This window comes from Natator depressus, chromosome 1 (assembly GCF_965152275.1).
Source record: "Natator depressus isolate rNatDep1 chromosome 1, rNatDep2.hap1, whole genome shotgun sequence".
Taxonomy (NCBI): Eukaryota; Metazoa; Chordata; order Testudines; family Cheloniidae; genus Natator; species Natator depressus.
In genome coordinates, this window is record NC_134234.1 from 289,945,583 (window position 1) to 289,967,177 (window position 21,595).

The 21,595-nt window shown below is 39.5% G+C and overlaps 1 protein-coding gene across 1 annotated transcript in view; it reads left to right on the plus strand.

The window, feature by feature from the left end:
* Window positions 1-21,595, plus strand: part of LRIG3 (leucine rich repeats and immunoglobulin like domains 3) — a 54,344-nt gene that overhangs the window by 22,830 nt on the left and 9,919 nt on the right. Inside the window, exons 4-12 of the mRNA XM_074942152.1 lie at window positions 3,158-3,292; window positions 3,988-4,131; window positions 6,641-6,784; window positions 7,087-7,230; window positions 7,643-7,786; window positions 9,587-9,667; window positions 10,401-10,472; window positions 10,835-10,906; window positions 13,752-13,915. Of these exons, the coding sequence (XP_074798253.1) occupies window positions 3,158-3,292; window positions 3,988-4,131; window positions 6,641-6,784; window positions 7,087-7,230; window positions 7,643-7,786; window positions 9,587-9,667; window positions 10,401-10,472; window positions 10,835-10,906; window positions 13,752-13,915 (1,100 nt within the window). The remainder of the gene's footprint in view (window positions 1-3,157; window positions 3,293-3,987; window positions 4,132-6,640; window positions 6,785-7,086; window positions 7,231-7,642; window positions 7,787-9,586; window positions 9,668-10,400; window positions 10,473-10,834; window positions 10,907-13,751; window positions 13,916-21,595) is intronic.

The following is a 21,595-nucleotide window of genomic DNA, read 5'->3' on the forward strand; positions in this document are numbered from 1 at the left end:
TATTTTTTTCCCCAGTGGGGAGCTATCAGCCTAGCAGCTATTAGCAGATGAAAGATTAATTCTTCATTTCCTTTTGTATGATTGTTCCTGCTAAGAAGCCCCAGGAGGGATTACCAAAGGATCATTTGGTAATAAATATCTGATACTTGGGGTTACAAACTTCATCACAGTAATGGCTGGATGTGTCTACCACATATGCATAAAATCTTCTTCGACCACAATTTCTCCAACATTTATCCTCATTCAATCTCTCTATGTATCTATAGCTATAACCTGACTGGTTTGAAGTACCATTTGAAATAGCATTTTAAAAAAATGTTTTTATTATGCTACAGACTAAGTTAGCTTAGTCATTTTTTCTAGATATAACCCCATTCCTTTGGTGTAATTTGTTCAGGTAGTTTTTAATTCACTGTGGGGTTTGTTTGAAGAGGGAGTTGGATTAAGAAGTGGGGCAGTCAGTAATAAAGCATTCATATATCTTAAAGTATATTCCACAGTCAAGAGGCAACATAATGCACAGTGGGGGCTTAATTACTGTGTCTTTGACCCCACATAAGAGTTGTAATAAAAACATTGATGTGTAGCCCTATTTTCGTGAACAAATGAGTTTGCTTTCTTTCCCCCTTTTGTGACTCCACTACCATGCCGCTCACCCCCACCCCAAAAAGCAAGCAAGCAGAGTTTCTGTATGCTGGTCTATGTCAAGTAATGGGCCAGGTAGTTAGGGCAGTAATCTGAAGATAGTATTTGGGTTTTATTCAGTTCTATTAGAAATGACTGAACTTTGTGATACAGGGGCTATTATCCTGCCAGTTGTAAGGAATTTCTGTTTTATGAGCAATACTGACACAAAGACAGCACTGTGTAAGCCATGTCTATAACTGAACACTTTCACACTGCAATTTAGGAGGCGTGCAGTTCAGGAAATTGCTGGCTTCTGCTGGAGCACACTTTTACTGCAAGGAAAATTTTATTCATCACTCAAGTAATTGGCAGTTTTAATACCTAGTTAGTAATTACCTTATAAACAAACTAATATATAAATGAAAGGCTCTATGACCTGTTATCTAAATCATAGCCTTATTTGGCCAGTGAAAGTGACATGATGGTTGTGGTTGTTGTTGTTTTTTATTAAAGTAATTTGTTACCATTTATTATAAATACTTCCAGCTAAGAGGTTTAAAAAAAAATGCAGTGTACCTTTACCAGACAGCCTGAGGAATGAAACATGATACAGGAGAGCAATGTTGGAGAGGCTGCAGGATCATTTACTCTTAATGGGAGGGCCTATTAATCTATTACTTCTGATTAAGTTTGAGTCTGGATTTTTCTGTCCTAATGAGTAGTAACCCCTTCTCATGTGCATAAGCAACCACCCCAGAATCTGTGGCCTACCACTTGATTTAAGGCCAGTATTGCTAATGTATTTTCAGAAACTATATACTTGTTCATATCTTAGCCTAAGCCACCTGGCATGCAATCTCTAAATCAGGGGTCTCAAACATGCGGCCCACGGAGTTATTTGCTGCGGCCCGCCAAGCTCCCTGTGCCCCCCCACCCTGTGCTTGCTCCCCCGAGTTATTTCCTGTGGGCTGCCAAGCTCCCCTTCCCCCCAGCACGCTGCGTCCCAGTTCCTCTGCCTACCTCCAGGCGCTTAGCGCTTTTCAGCAGGGAGGGGGGAGGAACAGGGAGCTGCATGCTCAGGGGAGGAGGCGGGGGCGGGGATTTGGGGAAGGGGTTGGAATGGGGCAGGGAGGGGGCAGAGTTGGGATGGGGACTTTCGGGAAGGGGTTGGAATGGGGGTGGGGAAGGGATGGGCAGGAACAGGGCCTCATGGAAGGGGTGGATTGGGGGCAGCGGTGGGGAGCGGGGGTTGTCAGTGATGCAGCCCTCCGGTCAATGTACTAGTCCTCATGTGGCCCTCCTGGTGGTTTTAGTTTGAGATCCCTGCTCTAGATGGTGGGGGGGAAAGATCCCAATTTTTGAACACTGCTAAAACTAGGTATAGGAACTACTTCAACTAGATCTGATTGAGGTAGACTGGAACCTAACCAGCAAAGAGCAGACGCTGGCAGATGGTTACATTCCTATAACCATTTCAGCTCCATTCTCCACTTTACCTCCCCAGCTCTGTACAGTGGATATCCCAGAATGTATTACCCTGTGTACTGTTGCTTCTGATCTCTATGCATGTCTCTTGGGCATGCTATCCCTCACTGAAGCGGTATAGGATTGCTGCTCAGATTTTCCTGGAATAAACCAATACAAAAACAAGGTTAGGTAGAATGGCAGGTACGAATGCAGAAATATGGTTATGATAAAAGAAAAACTGTTTCTTGTAACAGGCTCTGATGCCAATGTCTCTAACCAGTTGCAAAGTTACTGTTGTAATATACATGGAGACAGGAAATACCATTAGTTGTGATGACCACACACAAAATCCCAGCACTCCTATATGGGTTACATGTACTAGTTTCTTTCTTAATTACTTGAGATGAATTGAGATATCAACTCCACATACAAAATAGCTGCTCTCTCTCAGTGGTGGTGCACAGTGATCAATCTGTCTTCTAATCTAGCTCTTTGTCCTTTTTGGCTGTTTGGGTGGATGAACGTTCTTGTAACACTTATTTTAAAACAGCATTGTGGTGTGACTTCGTTAAGCCTTGGCCTGATTTCAGTGCAATGCTGAGTGTCCTATTGCTCAGTGTCAGTACTGTATAGCTTTAAAAAAAGATGTGCTCTTGTTCAACCACAAGTCTTTTGGAAATGATGCAGGAATTACTGGATGAAATTCTATATAGCCTGCACTGTGGAGGCCAGTGTGGATGATCACAGTGGTTCCTTTAGGTCTTAAAACCTATGAATCCCAGTAATCAGATTGTAATACAAGTAGATTCTTTTTCTGTCTTGGCAGTGTGATTAAGGAAATACGGATAAACAAGTTTCTTCAGAACATGCAGAATTGTAACTTGGTATATGATGTTAGCTAATCATTTTACTGAAGAGAACTTGCTGAATAGTATCTCTTCTCCGAAAAGTTAATTTCTCTATGGGAGAGTGGAGAACTAGTTTTTGCCAGGTTGATGTATAGTTTGCAAATGTTTATCACCAGAATGGCAGAATCTTTGACTAATATATCCTAAAATTGCAGGACCAGTAACAAGATTGGGAGCATCTTGCCTGAACATCTGAAACCATTTCAGTCTCTAGAAACTTTGGACCTGAGCAACAATAATATTTCAGAGTTGAAAACTGCATCATTTCCTTCTTTGCAGCTCAAGTATCTGTAAGCAAACCTTCATTTTAAAATTTTTCCAAAGTGCTTTCAAAATGTTGAATATGCCATCAAATTATCTTAGTTGTCATTGCAGACCATACCTATCCTGCCTCTGTGCCAAGGCGGTATTTTTTTTTTTCAGCTTGATACTAACTTTAAATATTTAGTCCCATCTTTACCTGTTCACAACATAGATCGTTGGTATAGCCAGCTAGACTGTTCCAATGGAGCGTTTAGTTCATAGAAAATAAAAAGTCAAAGTACTAAGGCTAAACTGGTTAACAAAATATCTCTTGCTGAGGCCTAAAAATGTTACAAAATAAAGTTAAAAAAATCTTCAATTGGGTTTAGTTATATTGAATTACATTTGGAGTTTTATTAATTTCTTGAATCTTTACAGTATAATTGATTTGAGAATTCAATTAATCCATAGCTGCATTTAGTCAGCATAGTTAAGGGGCATATGTTGATAACATACTTGCCAACTCACTGTTTTCCGACAGCAGCAAACTCAGAATGGAACATAATTCTTGGCCCTCCAGTTCCCCATTGGTGAGGACTGTGGTTAGATCAGTAATTAATCTGTTAAATTTAAGTGGTGTTTACCCTGAGATAGGCACTGCATGATAATTATATCATACTACTTGGTATTAAAATTGCATTAAATAATTGTATATCTAACCTCCTATACATTGTCTCAACAGGTATATTAACAGTAATCGAATAACCTCCATGGAGCCAGGTGCCTTTGACAGTTTGTCTAGCACACTTCAAGTATTGAAACTGAACAGGAACAAAATTTCAGCCATCCCTCAAAAGATGTTTAAGCTGTCCCATCTGCAGCACCTGTAAGTGCAACCTACAGTTGGCTGATTGTTTTCAGGTCTTGCAAAGCGCTGGTAGTGCTTGAACTTTACCCCTTAATTTAACCAGACTCGAAGCGAGGCAGACACTGAGAACCTGTACTGCAGCTTCTAGTAACTGCAGCCTTATAGTGAAGAAAATACTCTCACATATGGGTGAGATGGGAATAGTCTTTGTGCTAAAATTGGATTTGCCTGATAAAGAAAAATACACAAGGGCAGCAAAAATACTCCATTAATTAGACACCTGAGGAGATACAAAGTGAACTAAGGGCTTGTGAAAAAACACCCCCCCTTAGTGCAGCAAGTTTCAGTGCTGTAAAGCATCAGTATAGACAGTGCACCAGCACTGGGAGCCGCGCCCTTCCTGGGGGTGGTGTGTTTTTGTTTTGGTTTTGGTTTTTTAGAGCGCTGGGAGAGCTCTTTCCCAGCGCTCTGCCGCGACCACACAAGCCACGTTCAAGCGCTGCTGCGGCAGTGCTTTAGCGTTGCCAGTGTAGACTAGCCCTAACTATACATAATTAGGAGACAAGATCAGCTTCTACATATTTTCTTGGCAAAAACAGATGCAGGGAAATCATCTGCTTTCAGAAAATGATAGGACAGGGAGCAATACCCTAAAGTTAGACGCCATCATCTTGACTAATGATACACTTCTGTCAGAACTTTTTTTTACCTTTTTAAGTAACATCTAAACCTGTTATAAATGAAAGGAATTAGAGAAGAGGCTTTTTTTGTTTTCTCTGAGCATTTAATAGTACTTTGTGTCTAGGGAGTTTCGGTGTTTCTCCTGTATAGAGAGATTTCAGAGTAGCAGCCGTGTTAGTCTGTATTCGCAAAAAGAAAAGGAGTACTAGTGGCACCTTAGAGACTAACCAATTTATATGAGCATAAGCTTTCGTGAGCTTCATCGGTTATACACACTGTAAGGAAAGTGACCACTTAAGATGAGCTATTACCAGCAGGAGTAATAGCTGGAAATTGGAGCTATTACCAGCAGGAGTAAACTGCTGGAAATGGCCCACCTTGATTATCACTACAAAAGGTTTTCTCCCCCCAGCTCTCCTGCTGGTAATAGCTCATCTTAAGTGGTCACTCTCTTTACAGTGTGTATGATAACACCCATTTTTTCGTGGTGTGTGTGTGTGTGTGTGTGTGTGTGTGTATATAAATCTCCTCATTGTATTTTCCACTGAATGCATCCGATGAAGTGAGCTGTAGCTCACGAAAGCTTATGCTCAAATAAATTGGTTAGTCTCTAAGGTGCCACAAGTCCTCCTTTTTCTTTTTGTATAGAGAGAGTTCCTCTGCTGTGTGGGTCTCCTATACATCTGTCTTAGTTTGCAAATATGACTTTGAAACCACAAAAATTGGCAGGGGGATTTACATGAGTTTGGCGAGTTGTAGTGTGATACCCAAAATAACTCTTAATTGACTGGATTTCAAATTGAGAGTGCCTCTTTAAGGGACAAAACTTCATTTGATTAGCTCTTAAGAAAAAGTATGTAATAAATAATAAAGGCAGCTAGGCAGGAAGATACACTGTTGAGGAAGGTGGTTGCATACCATCCAGACATATTGAAAAGCAGTTTAAATCAGATCTCAATGGAAGTGAGAGTAGACTTGAAAATTCAGGGTGTATTTATGATCTCCATGGTCTTCTCGATCTTTAGATCCATCTGAAACTGTCATTCTTACCTGTTCTGATGTGCAGGGATTCAGATGAATGGAAAGCCAATCCTTATACAGGTGGATTTAGTACCTTAGGTAGTGTGTTTACTTACCACTGCAGAGGCAAAGGAATTATGTGACTGTGCGTGATCTCATAATCATGCCCACCTTGACTTGCAAAGCTAGGCAGAGGAGGAACAGGGAAACACCAGCGTCTGCTATTAAGTGTGGCTCCATTAGGGCTTCTGTACATTAACCCCTGATGCAGAAGTGGGTGATAGAGCAGGTTTACAGGTTTGGTGGTTTAGTTCCTGAAAAGCTAAAAATTTGAAAAGTGAACTAGGTTGGAGGTGTAGAGTTTTGTGCCCCTGAGTGGGAAGGGTGTAGAAGCAGAAATCTCCTAGGGAGGGAGAGGCAGCTTGGCAGATCAGTAGTCTTTATGGAGAAAACAGAGGACCAATCTTGGTCCCTTTATAAGGATCCTTCTTTATTTAAACCCCTGATTACACTCTAATTGCTACTAACTAAACATCAAAAACTTAAAAATGAATGTAAACTTCAGAAGGTGATTCATTATCTCCTAAACCAGCTTGGACCTTTTACATTTAAAAATCAATGTAATAGCAAACACATGTCCTTCTATAGTTGAAATACATTAAGATTAACTGTGCTAGGACTATTCTGTGTTACAGTAAAAAGGTCTCATTTATCTTGTTTACTTTGTTTCATGTGTAGTGTGGGTGTTTAAAGTCTGATGATGAAGAAATGTTACAGGCATCCAGGTAAACTTACTCTGTTGTAACTGTAAAATTTATTGATGCAGGGAGCTGAATCGCAACAAAATAAAAAAAATAGATGGGCTTACTTTCCAAGGACTTACTGCTTTGAAATCACTAAAAATGCAACGAAATGGGGTAAATAGACTCATGGATGGAGCTTTCTGGGGACTAACCAACATGGAAGTCTTGTAAGTATAAACTTTCAGTCTTTTCAGAAGAGACATAATTTGTGTAATTCAAAATAAATAGACATGCTTGATCAAATTTTGAAGATATTTTCAAATTAAAATATTTTGGTTTGACAAGTCGTGAGCATTAATAATATGTAAATGCAGTTCTCGCAACTCTGCATGCCTTTTTTTTATATATATTCATTCTATGGAAACCAGGTATCTAGCCAGTAACATCTCACAATCAATCTCTGATCCATGATGAAGCATGCACTTCATTTATTTTTTTACCCTAAATTTTGTCTGTGTGTGTTTTGTAGGCAGCTGGACCATAACAACCTAACAGAGATTACCAAAGGCTGGCTTTATGGCTTGCTGATGTTGCAGCAGCTCCATCTCAGCCAAAACGCCATCAGCAGGATCAGCCCCGATGCCTGGGAATTTTGCCAGAAACTCAGCAAGCTGTGAGTAGCTTTTATTCTATTCCAGTTCTGAGAGCAGGGTACATGCCAAAGCATGAGCTGCTTACCACTGATCTGTGAATTTTTCATAACAAAGTTTCCAAAGTGACAACAGCTTTTTTTTGTGTGTGCAAGATAGTCCTATTTTGTTGTGAAAAGTTGAAGCCAACCATGACCGCTTCAGTTCTCCCTGGCAGTTGTGCTAGGGCTTTGACACAGCAATTTTCAAATGAAAGAAATCCATTTGTGAATAGCAGGAAATAATACACAAGTTGTATAATAACCAAAAATTGTGTAGGAGGCTTTGTGATAGCTGCAACTAAGAAGGTTTTTTGTTTAAAAAATGAAGTGGTAGGGAGAAATGAGTAATAAATACTCAAACATTGAAACAAATTTTTCCATCTTGAACTTGCAGAGATTTAACATTTAATCACTTCGCAAGATTGGATGAATCAAGCTTTGTTGGTTTAAGCCTACTAGTTGGACTGTATATTGGGAACAACAAAGTAAACTACATTGCTGATTGTGCCTTCCGGGGACTTTCCAGTTTACAGACTTTGTAAGTTGACATAATTTATTTTTAGGTCAGAAACGTAGGTGGTGCGTAAATATTTCCCCCCCCCCCTTATTTTTTTCTTGAATTACTTTTGTTTTGAAGGAAGTGTAAAACAAACTTTGTAGTTCTAATCTTTCCTAGACCTTAGTAGTATGGTTTCTTTTTTTGGTAAGATTTCATCCAGGGTAATGGTATCTGTTTTTTCTTGCAGTACAGGTTATGTACAAATTTATACATTCCCAGACCTTCCTATTTGTCATAGTGATTTCATAAGGAAGCTTCTTAAAAGAATCTCTGAAGGGAGAAAAGGAAACTAATAAATGGCTGTTTCTATTCTCATGGCAGGGAGCACAATACTAGCTTTCAGCCATGGCATCGTGGCACCTGCTGTACATGTGCACCCCAAACGAGCTATAGGCACATGGGTGGCCCTAGTAATTGGCTGGAGACTGGAGGCGGGGGACTCAGTCCTCCTCGCTCCCCCACATCCAGTTTGTAGCACCCAGAAACATTCTTCTCCAGGCCTTGCTTGTAGGGGAATGTGGAGGTCAGTAAAACTGTCCCTCTGCCAGCATGGCTCCCAGTCCCTGTCCCCTCCCCACAACCTCATGCCTTTTTAAGAGAAGAATTTGTGAGGAGCTGTTCTGTCAACTCCTGGGTCCCTTGACTTTGCAATCTGACCACCCTCTGTCCTGTGTCGGTCCTTTTTAAAAAGTTGCCTTTAAATCTAATGAGATGAATACCCTAACTGCTAAATGTCATAATTTGTATCTAAAGCATTAACCTGCCATGCCCCAGAGACTCTTGCAAATCCCAGTGGAGCTAAGAGGGAGTGGCAGAAAGGCTAAAACAGCACTGACAGCTTAGGCACCATGATTATAGGTTCCTCCTAATTAAATAAGAGTTTCCCTCTTGGTAGATGTCATGAGGGTAGAAGCCTAAGCCCAGACATAGATATATTCAGAGGGTCATTAAAGACTAGGGGTTGATGATTATCAAGGCTTTGGGTTATTTAGCTGTGTCATCCTTTAGCATTTGTCTGAATACTGTCTAGAAATAAAACTGTTTTACTAAATTTGTGAATGGGGGAGAGGTGAGAAGTGTGTGAATGAATTAAAATGGTAATACTCTGGAGGATGTTCAGCCTCAGTGTATTACTGACATTTCCAATGGCCAGAACAGTAAGTTAGAGCTTATTCCAAGGGCTGGGAAAGCGTACATTAAAATTTTACTTCTAGGATTCAGACTTTGTGTATTCTCCTCCTGTGACATGGTTCTGAGATTTTTTCTAAAATCCTATCCTACAGAATCCTGATTCTCTGCTCAGACACCACTCCTCTTTCACAGATCTGGTCACACACCTTTGCTGTGATGGCCCAAGGGTGTAAAACTTGTTCCCTTTGACATCCATCTGTTGTCATATTTAACTGATTCTTTAAAGCTTTTGTCTTTAGGTGTGGTTTTATTTTGATATGACAACTGTTGGCCCCCTCATTTCTTACCATCCCCACCTTCCTTTTTCCCTTCTGATATTTGGATGCTCTTGAATTTCTTTTAAATAAATTGATTCTTGTCATCTTTTAAAGTAGTGGTGAAAAAGGTCAGGCCCTTGAACTTCAGACATTCTAGAAAAAGAAACAAGTTGGATCAAGCATCTTTTAAAATTGATATTAATATTGCACAATGTTCCTTAAACAGACCATTCTAGAAATTGCTTTAAATACCATGTACTACTGAAGAAATATATACCTTGTTTTGGGGGGGAATTTTCCTTTTGTGATTGGGTCTGATCTCTTCAACCAGGGATCTGAAGAACAATGAAATCTCATGGACTATTGAAGATATGAATGGTGCATTCTCTGGACTTGACAAACTTAGAATGCTGTAAGTATGACTGAACTGATTTTGGATTTTCTTAGTTACTTAAATATATATATATTGGCCTGAGCTCAGATAATATATACTGTGAGGGAGCCCAACCTTGGCAATTTTATTAGTCTCTTAAATTTGTGACTTCCTTACTGTTTTGCTCTTCATTGAAGCCTTCTTTTCTAGAAAACAAAACACCAGCTCTTCAGTCAAACAAAATCTGAAGACTATGATCCTTCTTGAATGTTATCAATATGGAGATTCATGCAGTTGCTGCTTAGAAACCTTTCACACAGAATTAATATTGCTCATAATAGGAAATGAAGGGAGGTGTGTTTTCAAAGATTACAAAAGCACAGTGCCTAAGGGAAGTCTTTGATAAAGTAATCCAGCATCTAGTGGCAATGGCTCTGCTATAATGCAAAGATGTCATTCCAAATACACAGCTATGGAATGAAAAGATGCTTACATTTATAGATTTTAAAAAACAAAATTCCACGTTACTGAACTGTACACATTAAACATCTTTGAAAATCATACCATGATCTACATAGTTACTGAAGCAGAATAAATGGGTATATTTTAGAGATGAGGTATTTTGTTGCAGCAAGAAAGGCAGAATGGAGAATGTTAGTCACAGTTTAGTAATAAGTGCCTAAAAAAGCAATTGTATAAGATTTTCTTCATAGTTCCAAAAAATGCCCCCATTTTACTGCATCTGTTTTCAATTAAGTATTTATATTTCCAGGATACTCCAAGGAAACAGGATTAGGTCCATTACAAAGAAAGCATTTTCTGGTTTGGATGCACTTGAACACCTGTAAGTAGCTGAAATTCATATTTAACCCAGCAGTGACCAAAGCAAATATCAAGATTAACCAAAACAAATATAAAACTACCAAGCTTACCTCATGACTGTCTGAATGAAGCAGATTTACCTTGTTCATCAGTAGTGTGGTACGTCTTAACAAGAACTTTTTGTCTAGGAATTCTGCTCCAAGTGCTATATTTTTAAGTGAACATCAGGATACTATAGAAACTTGTCTTTGTTCTTTTGTTTACTGAGCTGATAGCTCCATTCTGTACTGATAATATAGAGAAGTATAGCTTGAATCTTTATTTTAACCTTTATTTGAGCTAATAAAATGGATTTTTTTTTCTGAATTTTTTTCCCTCCCCCAGGGATCTAAGTAACAATGCGATCATGTCAGTGCAAGGAAATGCATTTTCGCAAATGAAGAAACTTGAAGAATTGTAAGTTCTTGCCTCCAAAATCTCCATATTAGAAAATATGTAAGCCTTAAAAGGTACCGACAGATTCAGTATTTAATCTCTCACTGCAACAATTCTGAAGTCATGTAACAAATGATGCATCAGTAGATTTTCTCTGTAGGAGCTGCATATAAGCTAGGTAGCATCAGGCAGCAGGTGTTCATTTTCTATTCCATTTGGTACCTAGAGTCCTGAGTTTAAACTGGTTGATCCCTAATACATGAGATAAGAAAGACTTATTAATGTACTGTAAAGTGAGTACTGGTATCACTGAACTACCACTTACTGGACCAGTAAAATGCCATGTCATAATTCTTTAGCAAAGACCCATCTGCAGATCCTTCTTATTGGCTCTCTCTGTCCTGAATCAGCAGAGGAGCAGTTGAAAGTAAAGTCATAAAAGGGCTTTTCTGAGGGAATGCTGTAAAAGCTCTTTCTCTGTTGAGCTGAGTGCAACAGCTGTTACAGCTAACTCTCTTGCTGAAGCAGAAAAGACCTTTGTTTTCTTTCCTTGAGTCACAGCTAATCTCTTGTCTCCGGTGCTCCTGTCTCATTCCTTCTCTAACTTTTCTTGTCTCAGCCCTGCCCAGTCTAGTCTCTGGAAACAAGATTGTGCAACATGACAAAACCGGATAAGTCAAAAAGAGAAGCTGCTCTTTCTGTGAGGAGAAACTACCTGAAACTTTGCTGGGGAACAAATGTGTGTTCCATTGTGGCTCAAGATTGCTATTCTGGGTCAGACGCAGAACCGCTTAGAGGCTGTCCCTCTTCTTCCTTCCCAATACCTGACAACATTTCCCAGTGTTCAGGCCTCGGAGAGAAAGCAGTCAGCAACCTTCAGACAGTAGCATCCACCAAGGGAAGTAAGATGCTTAATTACATCATGCTCAGGGAAGTTCTGAGCCCTGCAGGGATGTGGACATTCCCTCTGTTTATAGAGCTTTTTCTGATGTCTCCCATGCCCACTCCCCAGAGTTCTCAAGTGTGTATCTCTCATGGCTGGTAAATAACTGGGCAGATGATAGGACATGCTTTCCCAAAATTGGCTGAATTAACTCCTTGTAATATGCATTCCCAGCAATTTCACCCATTCAAAGGACCCTAGAGAAGGTTAGCATGGTGAGGGTATGACTGATGTTCGCTGCATCATGGTGGTCAAGAAGGCCATGGTTTTCTTCCATCCTAAAAATAGCAACAAGACCACTCTCTTCATTAAAAAAGACCTGTTTCTTCTGGATCCAGTTCTGCCTGATGATTTGGCATTTCTAGGTTTTGAGCACAGAGCACTTGTGTGGAAAAACTTGATTTGAAAAGGGAATGTTCAGAGCTGGTAACATCCTCCTTTTTTCTTCTGGAAAGTAGTTAGCACAGAATTTCTATACTAATAAATGGGTGTTTCACTCACTAGAAGTACATATATTTATCCCCCTGGACACGCACAAATTACTACTGTCTTTCCTCCAACAAGGTAACTTTTAAGACTTTTATCATTAGCTCTATCTAGATCCAAATACTTATGAGTAGTCCTCAGGGAGAAGTTTGATTTCTCGCTATTTTTGCTCCAGATTTGTAAGAGGTCTCAAATTAACTCTTCCAAGTAGGAAGAGTTCAAATTTTTAGTGGAAGTTTAAGTTGGTCTATATTCACTCACAGAATGTTCTTTTGAAACTATTAGTTTGGTTTCTTTCCATTTCTTCTTTTTGAATGTTACCATTCTCCTAGGTTTGGTAATACTATCAATGGAGGACTAAGTCTGCATTTGTGGTCCTTCAAATATCTTCCTAGTTCCTTTCTAAGATGAACTGTAATTTCCATCACTCCAATTGTTTTGAGATCTGTATTTTAGCGCTAATCCTGTGGAGAAAAGATTACATAAATTGAGTATTTATGGTTCTAGCTATTTGAACTGATGTGAAGCTGTGCGTTTTTAGTGCTGTTTCTGACCTTGATCTGAGATTAAACAAAATTTTGTAATGTACTATCGGCAATTGGATGCCTTTGCAGTTCAAATGCTTATAAAACTGGGTGTTTAAGCTCCAGCAAATGTTAAGACTCAGAGTACAAGATCTCCAGCAACATCTTAGGCAAAGAGGGCAGGAGACTTGGTTGAAAGCCAGGATTCTGAGGTGAAAATCCAGGCCTAATGAAGTTGGGGCAAAATTCCCAGGGGCAGGATTTTACTTGTGGTTTCATAATACATAGTATCAGAAGATACTACAAAGTGGATCTTTTGGTCTTCATCTTGGGAGCGGGTTTCTTGAGGCCATGGGGATGAGTATTTCTGCTGTTCATATCACAGCATAGGGATTGGTGTATACCCACTACTCACATAAATACCACTGTTACCTTACTCATGCTCCTTCTTTTGTCAGTCCTTGTACAGTTCTTTAGATAGCTGTACCCCAACAGACCTCAGTTGGGATACAACTTGTAGTTGGGCTGAGGCCCCCCCCCCCCCCCCCCCCCGGCGCGTGCGAAAGTTTTTCTTTTGTGAGGGTATTTGAATTATGTAGGTTTTGGAACTCCTCTCTTTACATCACTGCCCTGCCCCTTTATGTAACTCTCCTTGTCCTGACTCAAGATGGGGACATGCAATTGTAAAGAGTCACAAATGTGACTTTTCAAAGAACAGAATAAGAATGAAAATGTTTGCTTTGTAGACCTGAAGTCCAATAATGGTGTCATGTGAGAACTAGGTGACATTAGTTTCTTTTATAATAAATCATTTGTGTTTAAAATTAAGTTTTACAAAAATCCTATTGACTTGTACTGTTTGGGTGGATCTGCATTTTGTATAGAAAACATTTAATGTAATTGTTTTCCTTAGGCACTTAAATACATCAAGTCTTTTGTGTGACTGCCAGCTAAAATGGCTACCACAGTGGGTATTGGAAAACAACTTTCAGAGCTTTGTGAATGCCAATTGTGCCCACCCTCAGCTGCTAAAAGGCAGAAGTATCTTTGCTGTTAGCCCAGATGAGTTTGTGTGTGGTGAGTATAACCACTTCTCCTCACCTTCATAGGTTTTGCTTAGTGAATTTATTTTACGCTGCTTTATCTGGCATGTTTTGATTTCTCTTGTTGGACTGAGAAGGGTTAATATTTTGTTTTTAATGTTTTGTCCTCTGCTTCCCAAACTTTTATCTGCAGGTATTCAGAGCTTGTGGTTTCATTCCAGATGGGGAGTAACATTTTTCTGACTTAATTTCATGTATTGCATACTTGCATGTTGCGTACAAAGGAAAGATCAGTGGTTTGTGGTGGTAAATTTATGTGCTGCTAGAGTTAAAATATGAATACTGTTTAGGTAAGCACCATTTCAAAAATGTGGTGCATCTTGATACACTTTAACTGACATGCCTATTAATATATGCAATATATTTATATATGCAAATTGCATTAGTGCTTTATTAAATCTGAGATTAATTGCACTAAAGTTATGTATTGAAGTATAGTTTTCATGGTAACCTTGACCTCATCTATATCGGCTTTAAAACAATATTTTCAACTTTAAAAATCATTGTGACCGCATATACATTTCTTGTTTACGTTACTAACACCTCGTTCTTATAAATGATTTTGATTTATCTTCTTGACCTGCTGCTCACAAACCGGGAAGAATTAGTAGGGGAAGCAAAGGTGGATGGGAACCTGGGAGGCAATGACCATGAAATGGTCGAGTTCAGGATCCTGACACAAGGAAGAAAGGAAAGCAGCAGAATACGGACCCTGGATTTCAGAAAAGCAGACTTTGACTCCCTCAGGGAACTGATGGCAGGATCCCCTGGGAGAATAACATGAGGGGGAAAGGAGTCCAGGAGAGCTGGCTGTATTTTAAAGAATCCTTATTGAGGTTACAGGGACAAACCATCCCGATGTGTAGAAAGAATAGTAAATATGGCTGGCGACCAGCTTGGCTTAACAGTGAAATCCTTGCTCCTCTTAAATATAAAAAAGAAGCTTACAAGAAGTGAAAGATTGGACAAATGACCAGGGATGAGTATAAAAATATTGCTTGGGCATGCAGGTGTGAAATCAGGAAGGCCAAATCACACCTGGAGTTGCAGCTAGCAAGAGATGTTAAGAGTAACAAGAAGGGTTTCTTCAGGTATGTTAGCAACAAGAAGGTGGTCAAGGAAAGTGTGGGCCCCTTACTGAATGAGGGAGGCAATCTAGTGACAGAGGATGTGGAAAAAGCTAATGTACTCAATGCTTTTTTTTTTTTGCCTCTGTCTTCACGAACAAGGTCAGCTCCCAGACTGCTGCACTGGGCAGCACAGCATGGGGAGTAGGTGACCAGCCCTCTGTGGAGAAAGAAGTGGTTCAGGACAATTTAGAAAATCTGGACGTGCACAAGTCCATGGGACCAGATGTATTACATCCGAGAGTGCTAAAGGAGTTGGCGGATGTGATTGCAGAGCCATTGGCCATTATCTTTGAAAACTCATGGCGATCTGGGGAAGTCCCGGACGACTGGAAAAAGGCTAATGTAGTGCCCATCTTTAAAAAAGGGAAGAAGGAGGATCCTGGGAACTACAGGCCAGTCAGCCTCACCTCAGTGCCTGGAAAAATCATGGAGCAGGTCCTCAAGGAATCAATTCTGAAGCACTTCGAGGAGAGGAAAGTGATCAGGAACAGTCAGCATGGATTCACCAAGGGCAAGTCATGTCTGACTAATCTAATTGCCTTCTATGACGAGATAACTGGTTGTGTGGATGAAGGGAAAGCAGTGGACGTGTTGTTCCTTGACTTTAGCAAAGCTTTTGACACGGTTTCCCACAGTATTCTTGCCAGCAAGTTAAAGAACTATGGGCTGGATGAATGGACTATAAGGTGGATAGAAAGCTGGCTAGATCGTCGGGCTCAACGGGTAGTGATCAATGGCTCCATGTCTAGTTGGCAGCCGGTATCAAGTGGAGTGCCCCAAGGGTCGGTCCTGGGGCCGGTTTTGTTCAATATCTTCATAAATGATCTGGAGGATGGTGTGGATTGCACTCTCAGCAAGTTTGCGGATGACACTAAACTGGGAGGAGTGGTAGATACGCTGGAGGGTAGGGATAGGATACAGAGGGCCCTAGACAAATTAGAGGATTGGGCCAAAAGAAATCTGATGAGGTTCAACAAGGACAAGTGCAGAGTGCTGCACTTAGGACAGAAGAATCCCATGCACCGCTACAGACTAGGGACCGAATGGCTCGGCAGCAGTTCTACAGAAAAGGACCTAGGGGTTACAGTGGACGAGAAGCTGGATATGAGTCAACAGTGTACCCTTGTTGCCAGGAAGGCCAATGGCATTTTGGGATGTATAGGTAGGGGCATTGCCAGCAGATCGAGGGACGTGATCGTTCCCCTCTATTCGACACTGGTGAGGCCTCATCTGGAGTACTGTGTCCAGTTTTGGGCCCCACACTACAAGAAGGATGTGGAAAAATTGGAAAGAGTCCAGCGGAGGGCAACAAAAATGATTAGGGGACTGGAACGCATGATTTATGAGGAGAGGCTGAGGGAACTGGGGATGTTTAGTCTACGGAAGAGAAGAATGAGGGGGGATTTGATAGCTGCTTTCAACTACCTGAGAGGTGGTTCCAGAGAGGATGGTTCTAGACTATTCTCAGTGGTAGCAGATGACAGAACAAGGAGTAATGGTCTCAAGTTGCAGTGGGGGAGATTTAGGTTGGATATTAGGAAAAACTTTTTCACTGAGTGTGGTGAAACACTGGAATGTGTTACCTAGGGAGATGATGGAATCTCCTTCCTTAGAAGTTTTTAAGGTCAGGCTTGACAAAGCCCTGGCTGGGATGATTTGATTGGGGATCAGTCCTGCTTTGAGCAGGGGGTTGAACTAGATGATCTCCTGAGGTCCCTTCCAACCCTGATATTCTGTGATTCTATGAATCCAATTCACTTTTCTGTAGTTACGTTTTTACCTTTTGGATTTCTCACAGGTTAGACAGTGAATACTAATTAGAATCAGTTTTATTTTCAGGTTTGTAGTGCTGCAAATACTTCAGGGTAGCTTTTATTGTTTCCTGTCAACTTTGGTTTGAAAGTATCCCTTCATAATAGTCTTTCAGTAAGTAAATTATACAATAGCTTAACACACAATATTTTGTATTAATATGCATTTGCAACAAAAGTGCTGTTCAGATGCTAAATGCTGCGTGTCAAATATTGTCACTTTGTTGTCTAATCATGTAATGAAAGACCCTATTCTAATGCACAAAGTGGGAACCTTAATTCTTAATTTCTTGACTGTTTTAAGATAAAAAATTTGGTACTTAATCTGGCATTCATATATATATTTGCTTGCAATTTCCATTAATAGAGGAAAAATTAAAGTTGACAAAATATTTTATTTTGTCCTGGATTTAAAGAAGTAAAATGGAAATTTCATCTTTCTTCACTAATTTTGTTACCACAACAAGTTCAACATTGCTTAATTTTTATTAATCCTACCCTTATACTTACACAACCTCACGGGTCTTGGTGGGATTGCCTAGGTATAAAGGAGCACAGAATGTGCTTGGTGTCAGGGTCTTGTTGCTGTTTTAATAGCAACTATTAACATTACCGTCTTATAAAAGTGTTTCAATATTAAATTAAGAGTAGCTAATGTATAAATTTCTAAAGCTGATGTGGACAGAACATAAAGTAAACAAATTAATAGGCAGCTAACGAAGGACATACCTTCTTTATGAGGAAATCATTCCAGTGAGGAATTTGACATCTGAAAATAGCACTGTCTATTAAGAACATAACATAAGAATGAGCATAATGGGTTAAACCAAAGGTCCATCTAGCCTAGTATCCTGTGTTCCAACAGTGGCCAATTCCAGGTGCCCCACAGGGAATGAGTAGAACTGGGGCAATTATTGAGTGATCCATTCCGTGTTATCCGGTCCCAGCTTCTGGCAGTCAGAGTCTTAGGGACATCCAGAGCATAGGATTGCATCACTGGCTAGCTTGGCTAATAGCCATTATTGGACTTACCCTCCATGAACTTAATTCTTTTTTGAACCCAGCTTTACTTTTGGCCTTCAGAACATCCCCTGGTAATGAGTTCCACAGGTTGACTGCATGTTGTGTGAAGAAATATTTCCTTATCTGTGTTTAAATCTCTTTTTCATTGGGTGACCCCTGGTTCTTGTTATGTGAAGGGGTAAATAACACTTCCTTTTTCACATTCTCCACACCATTCATGATGAGACCTCTATTATATTGCCTCTTAGTTGTCTCTAAGCGGAACAGTCCCAGTCTCTTCAATCTCTTCATATGGAAGCTGTTCCATAGCCCTAATCATTTTGGTTACCCTTCTCTGTACCTTTTCATAACTGCATGCAGTATTCAAGGTGTGGGCGTACCAGGCATTGACAGAGTGGCATTATATTTTTTTTGTCTTATTATATGTCCTATTCCTAATATTCTGTCAGCTTTTTTGACTTTCACTGCACATTGAGAAATTGTTTTTAGACAACTGTTTACGACGATTCCAAGAACTTTCTTGAGTGGGAACAGCTAATTTTGAACCCATCATTTTGTATGTATAGTCGGGATTGTGTGTTCCAGTGTGAATTACTTTGCATTTATCAAGTTGAATTTCATCTGCGATTTTGTTGTCCTGTCACCCAGTTTAGTGGGATCCCTTTGTAATTCTTCGCATTCAGCTGTGGACTTAACTGTCTTGAGTAATTTTGTATCGTTTTCAAACTTCGCCACCTCACTGTTCACCCCCCGTTTCCAGATAATTTATGAATGGATTAAACAGCTCAGATCCCAGTACAGGTTCTTGGGGATCACTGATATTTGCCACTCTCCATTGTGAAAACTGATCATTTATTCCTGTCCTTGGTTTCCTACCTTTTAACCAGGAAAGGTTAAAGAGGACCTTCCTTTTTATCCCATGACTCACTTCAGAGCCTTTGGTGTAGGACCTTGTCAAAGGTTTTCTGAAAGTCTAAGTACATTGTATTTACTGGATCACCCTTGTCCATGTTTGTTGACACCCTCAAAGAATTATAACAGATTGGTGAGGCATGATTTCCCTTTACAAAACCAATGTGATTCTTCCTCTTGTTCTTCTATGTTTCTGATAATTCCATTTTTTACTGTAGTTTCAGCCAATTTTCTGATACTGGAGTTAGGCTTACTGGCCAGTAACTGACAGTCACCTCTGGAGCCCTTTTTAATAATCAGCATTACATTAGCTAGCCTCTAGTCATCTGGTACAGAGGCTAATTTAAGTGACAGGTTACATTTAACTAAAGGTAATTTTTATCAGTGACTTAATAGTTTATAGCTTGATGCCAGCTGTGAAAGATTTCAAAACCTTTAAAAAAAGCACAATAGCCCTTTCCTCTAAAAGGAGAAAACCTAAAAGGAAATTAGTACTACAATAAGTTTAACAAGAAAAGTAAATTGTGAAACAGGAATAGATGCAATTCTTTAAATAAATTAAGTGGTGTGTGCCAGTTAAATCTTTAAAGTGCAGCAATCACAATGTCTCTAGATATGTGTTCATAAAAAGACACAAAATTAACAATATATTAACTGCACAACATTATTTATAATAGGAATAAAGAGACCCCTTTTCACGTGTCAGATAAAAGTCTGGCTAAACAGAAGGGTTTTTTTTACTGGGCCTAGAAGGTTGATAAACTTTGCCTTCATTGGACCAGGAAAAAGAAGCAAGGGCAAAGAAATGAATCTTTTAGTACATTGCTGTCCCGCCTTGTCATGTGAAAGCACACAGATGAAATTTTAACTTAGAGGGCAAGGCCAGTGGAGTTGGAGGGGCTTGTCCAATGGAGTTGGTGATTGAGGCTGTTGAAATGGAGATGCATTTGTACCATTGGCCTACACTTTCAGCATCCAGGTCTTGGGCCGAAAGTTGCAACACATTGTGGCCCCCGTAATTTATGGCATTTATGTGTCTGCTCTGTTATCTCTTCTGTAATATTGTTTTCTAAAAATTGTATGAATTTCTGGTGATGAACTAAAAGGAAAGAGTTATTGTTGCAGTGTCCTTTCCCTGAATACAACTTCCAAATTCAATAGAGGCCACCTTGTTTGGCTCTGTAGCATATTTGTTAAATTAACATCTCGGTGGGAAAAGGTGCATTTCTGCAGTGCTTAGTATTCTATCAAGGTGTGCTTCTTTCTTCTCCTTTTGTATATTTCCGATAGAATGATTACACATCTGAAGAAATGTTCCTTACATAACAAGTTATTTTCTTTAACTTTAGAATGAGGTACACTTTCTATGTTAATTTAAAATCTTCAGTGCCAAGTTGGAATTTTGAAAACAACTCAGAGGAAAAAAATTTAAAATTTGTTAATGGGATGGACACATGGAATGAGTGGTCCATAATAGTGTAGCTCAAACATGGCCAAATTGATGTACTTCACACTTTCTAAAATTATGCCTTTCAAGATGAAAGAGAGCATGAATAATTTCAGGCCAAAAGTAAACTTTTGAGAAAACTGTTCACAATTGAAAATAGGTGCAGAAGTGACCTGTATTAACTGCTTAATTATACAGTAGTCTTACTATAGTGATTTTGTAACCAAATACAACACGCTTAATAGCTGTCTTTTTTCCATTTCTTATAAGTCAAGTGCTGAAGTTAATGGCTTGAAGATGATGATGAGAAATATCCTTCATGGATTTTATTTTAAAGTGTGGTTCTACTCTGAAAATGGGCTATGTGAAAATGGCAGAATCTTACTCAACAGATCAGTTCCTTTTGTATATTGTGTCACATCTGCTTATGTTAGTGCCTTCCCTCCCCCAAACAAATGTTTTTAATACTTTTAACGTCTGTTAGCAGAGCATAGACAGCATAGCCACAAGAGAATGAGCTGCATCCTATTCCACCTCTCACATTATCAGTATAAACATTTAGTATGTTTCGGTAAATTATACCGATGCAAAACCACTGAACGCAGTGTGGTGACGTAGATGTCACCAAGGATATAATTTGGCTTGTGGAACTTATTATAGGTATGATGCACAAGAAAGAAATAACCCAACAAGACTCTCAGATCCCAGGTTGCATTTGCAGGACTGGCTGTAGAACACATTTTTACTTGTAAAATTAAGTGCGTTTTTACTTGTAAATAATTGAAGGACAATAAACGTGGAATCCCACAAAATACAATTGGTAAGTGCTCCCCCATCATACAAAACCCCACACATGATCATTGTATAGTATGCTTAGCAGATTTTCAGCACTGCTGCATTTGAAAATTGGAGCAAAGAACTGCAAATCACTGGAACCACAACTTCTGTGTGCGGGTTGGGGGAGAACCCTGGAGTGTCTGTCAATCTCTGGTGGCAGAAAGAACGATGTTTTGGTGAAGAAAAACTTAATTGCAGCCTTAGGTGTAGAAAAAAGGAGTCTTGGCTTCGTGACTGAACGTCAAAGTAGCTTTTACAGATGTTAAACTGTAGTTCTCTCCTTTTTATATATAAACAGCACATAGTCTGCTTTAGATGTGCTTTCTCTTCACTAAGAGAGGGCTTAGCACAGTAAACTCATAAATATGACATCTTTAAATGCCTGGAGATAAATGAAATCTAAAACTAAACCTCTGTATTTCTGCTTTATAAATACTTGTCTGACTTCTCTCAAACCTATAAAACAAGGCTTACAAAATCTTTTTCTAAGAAGA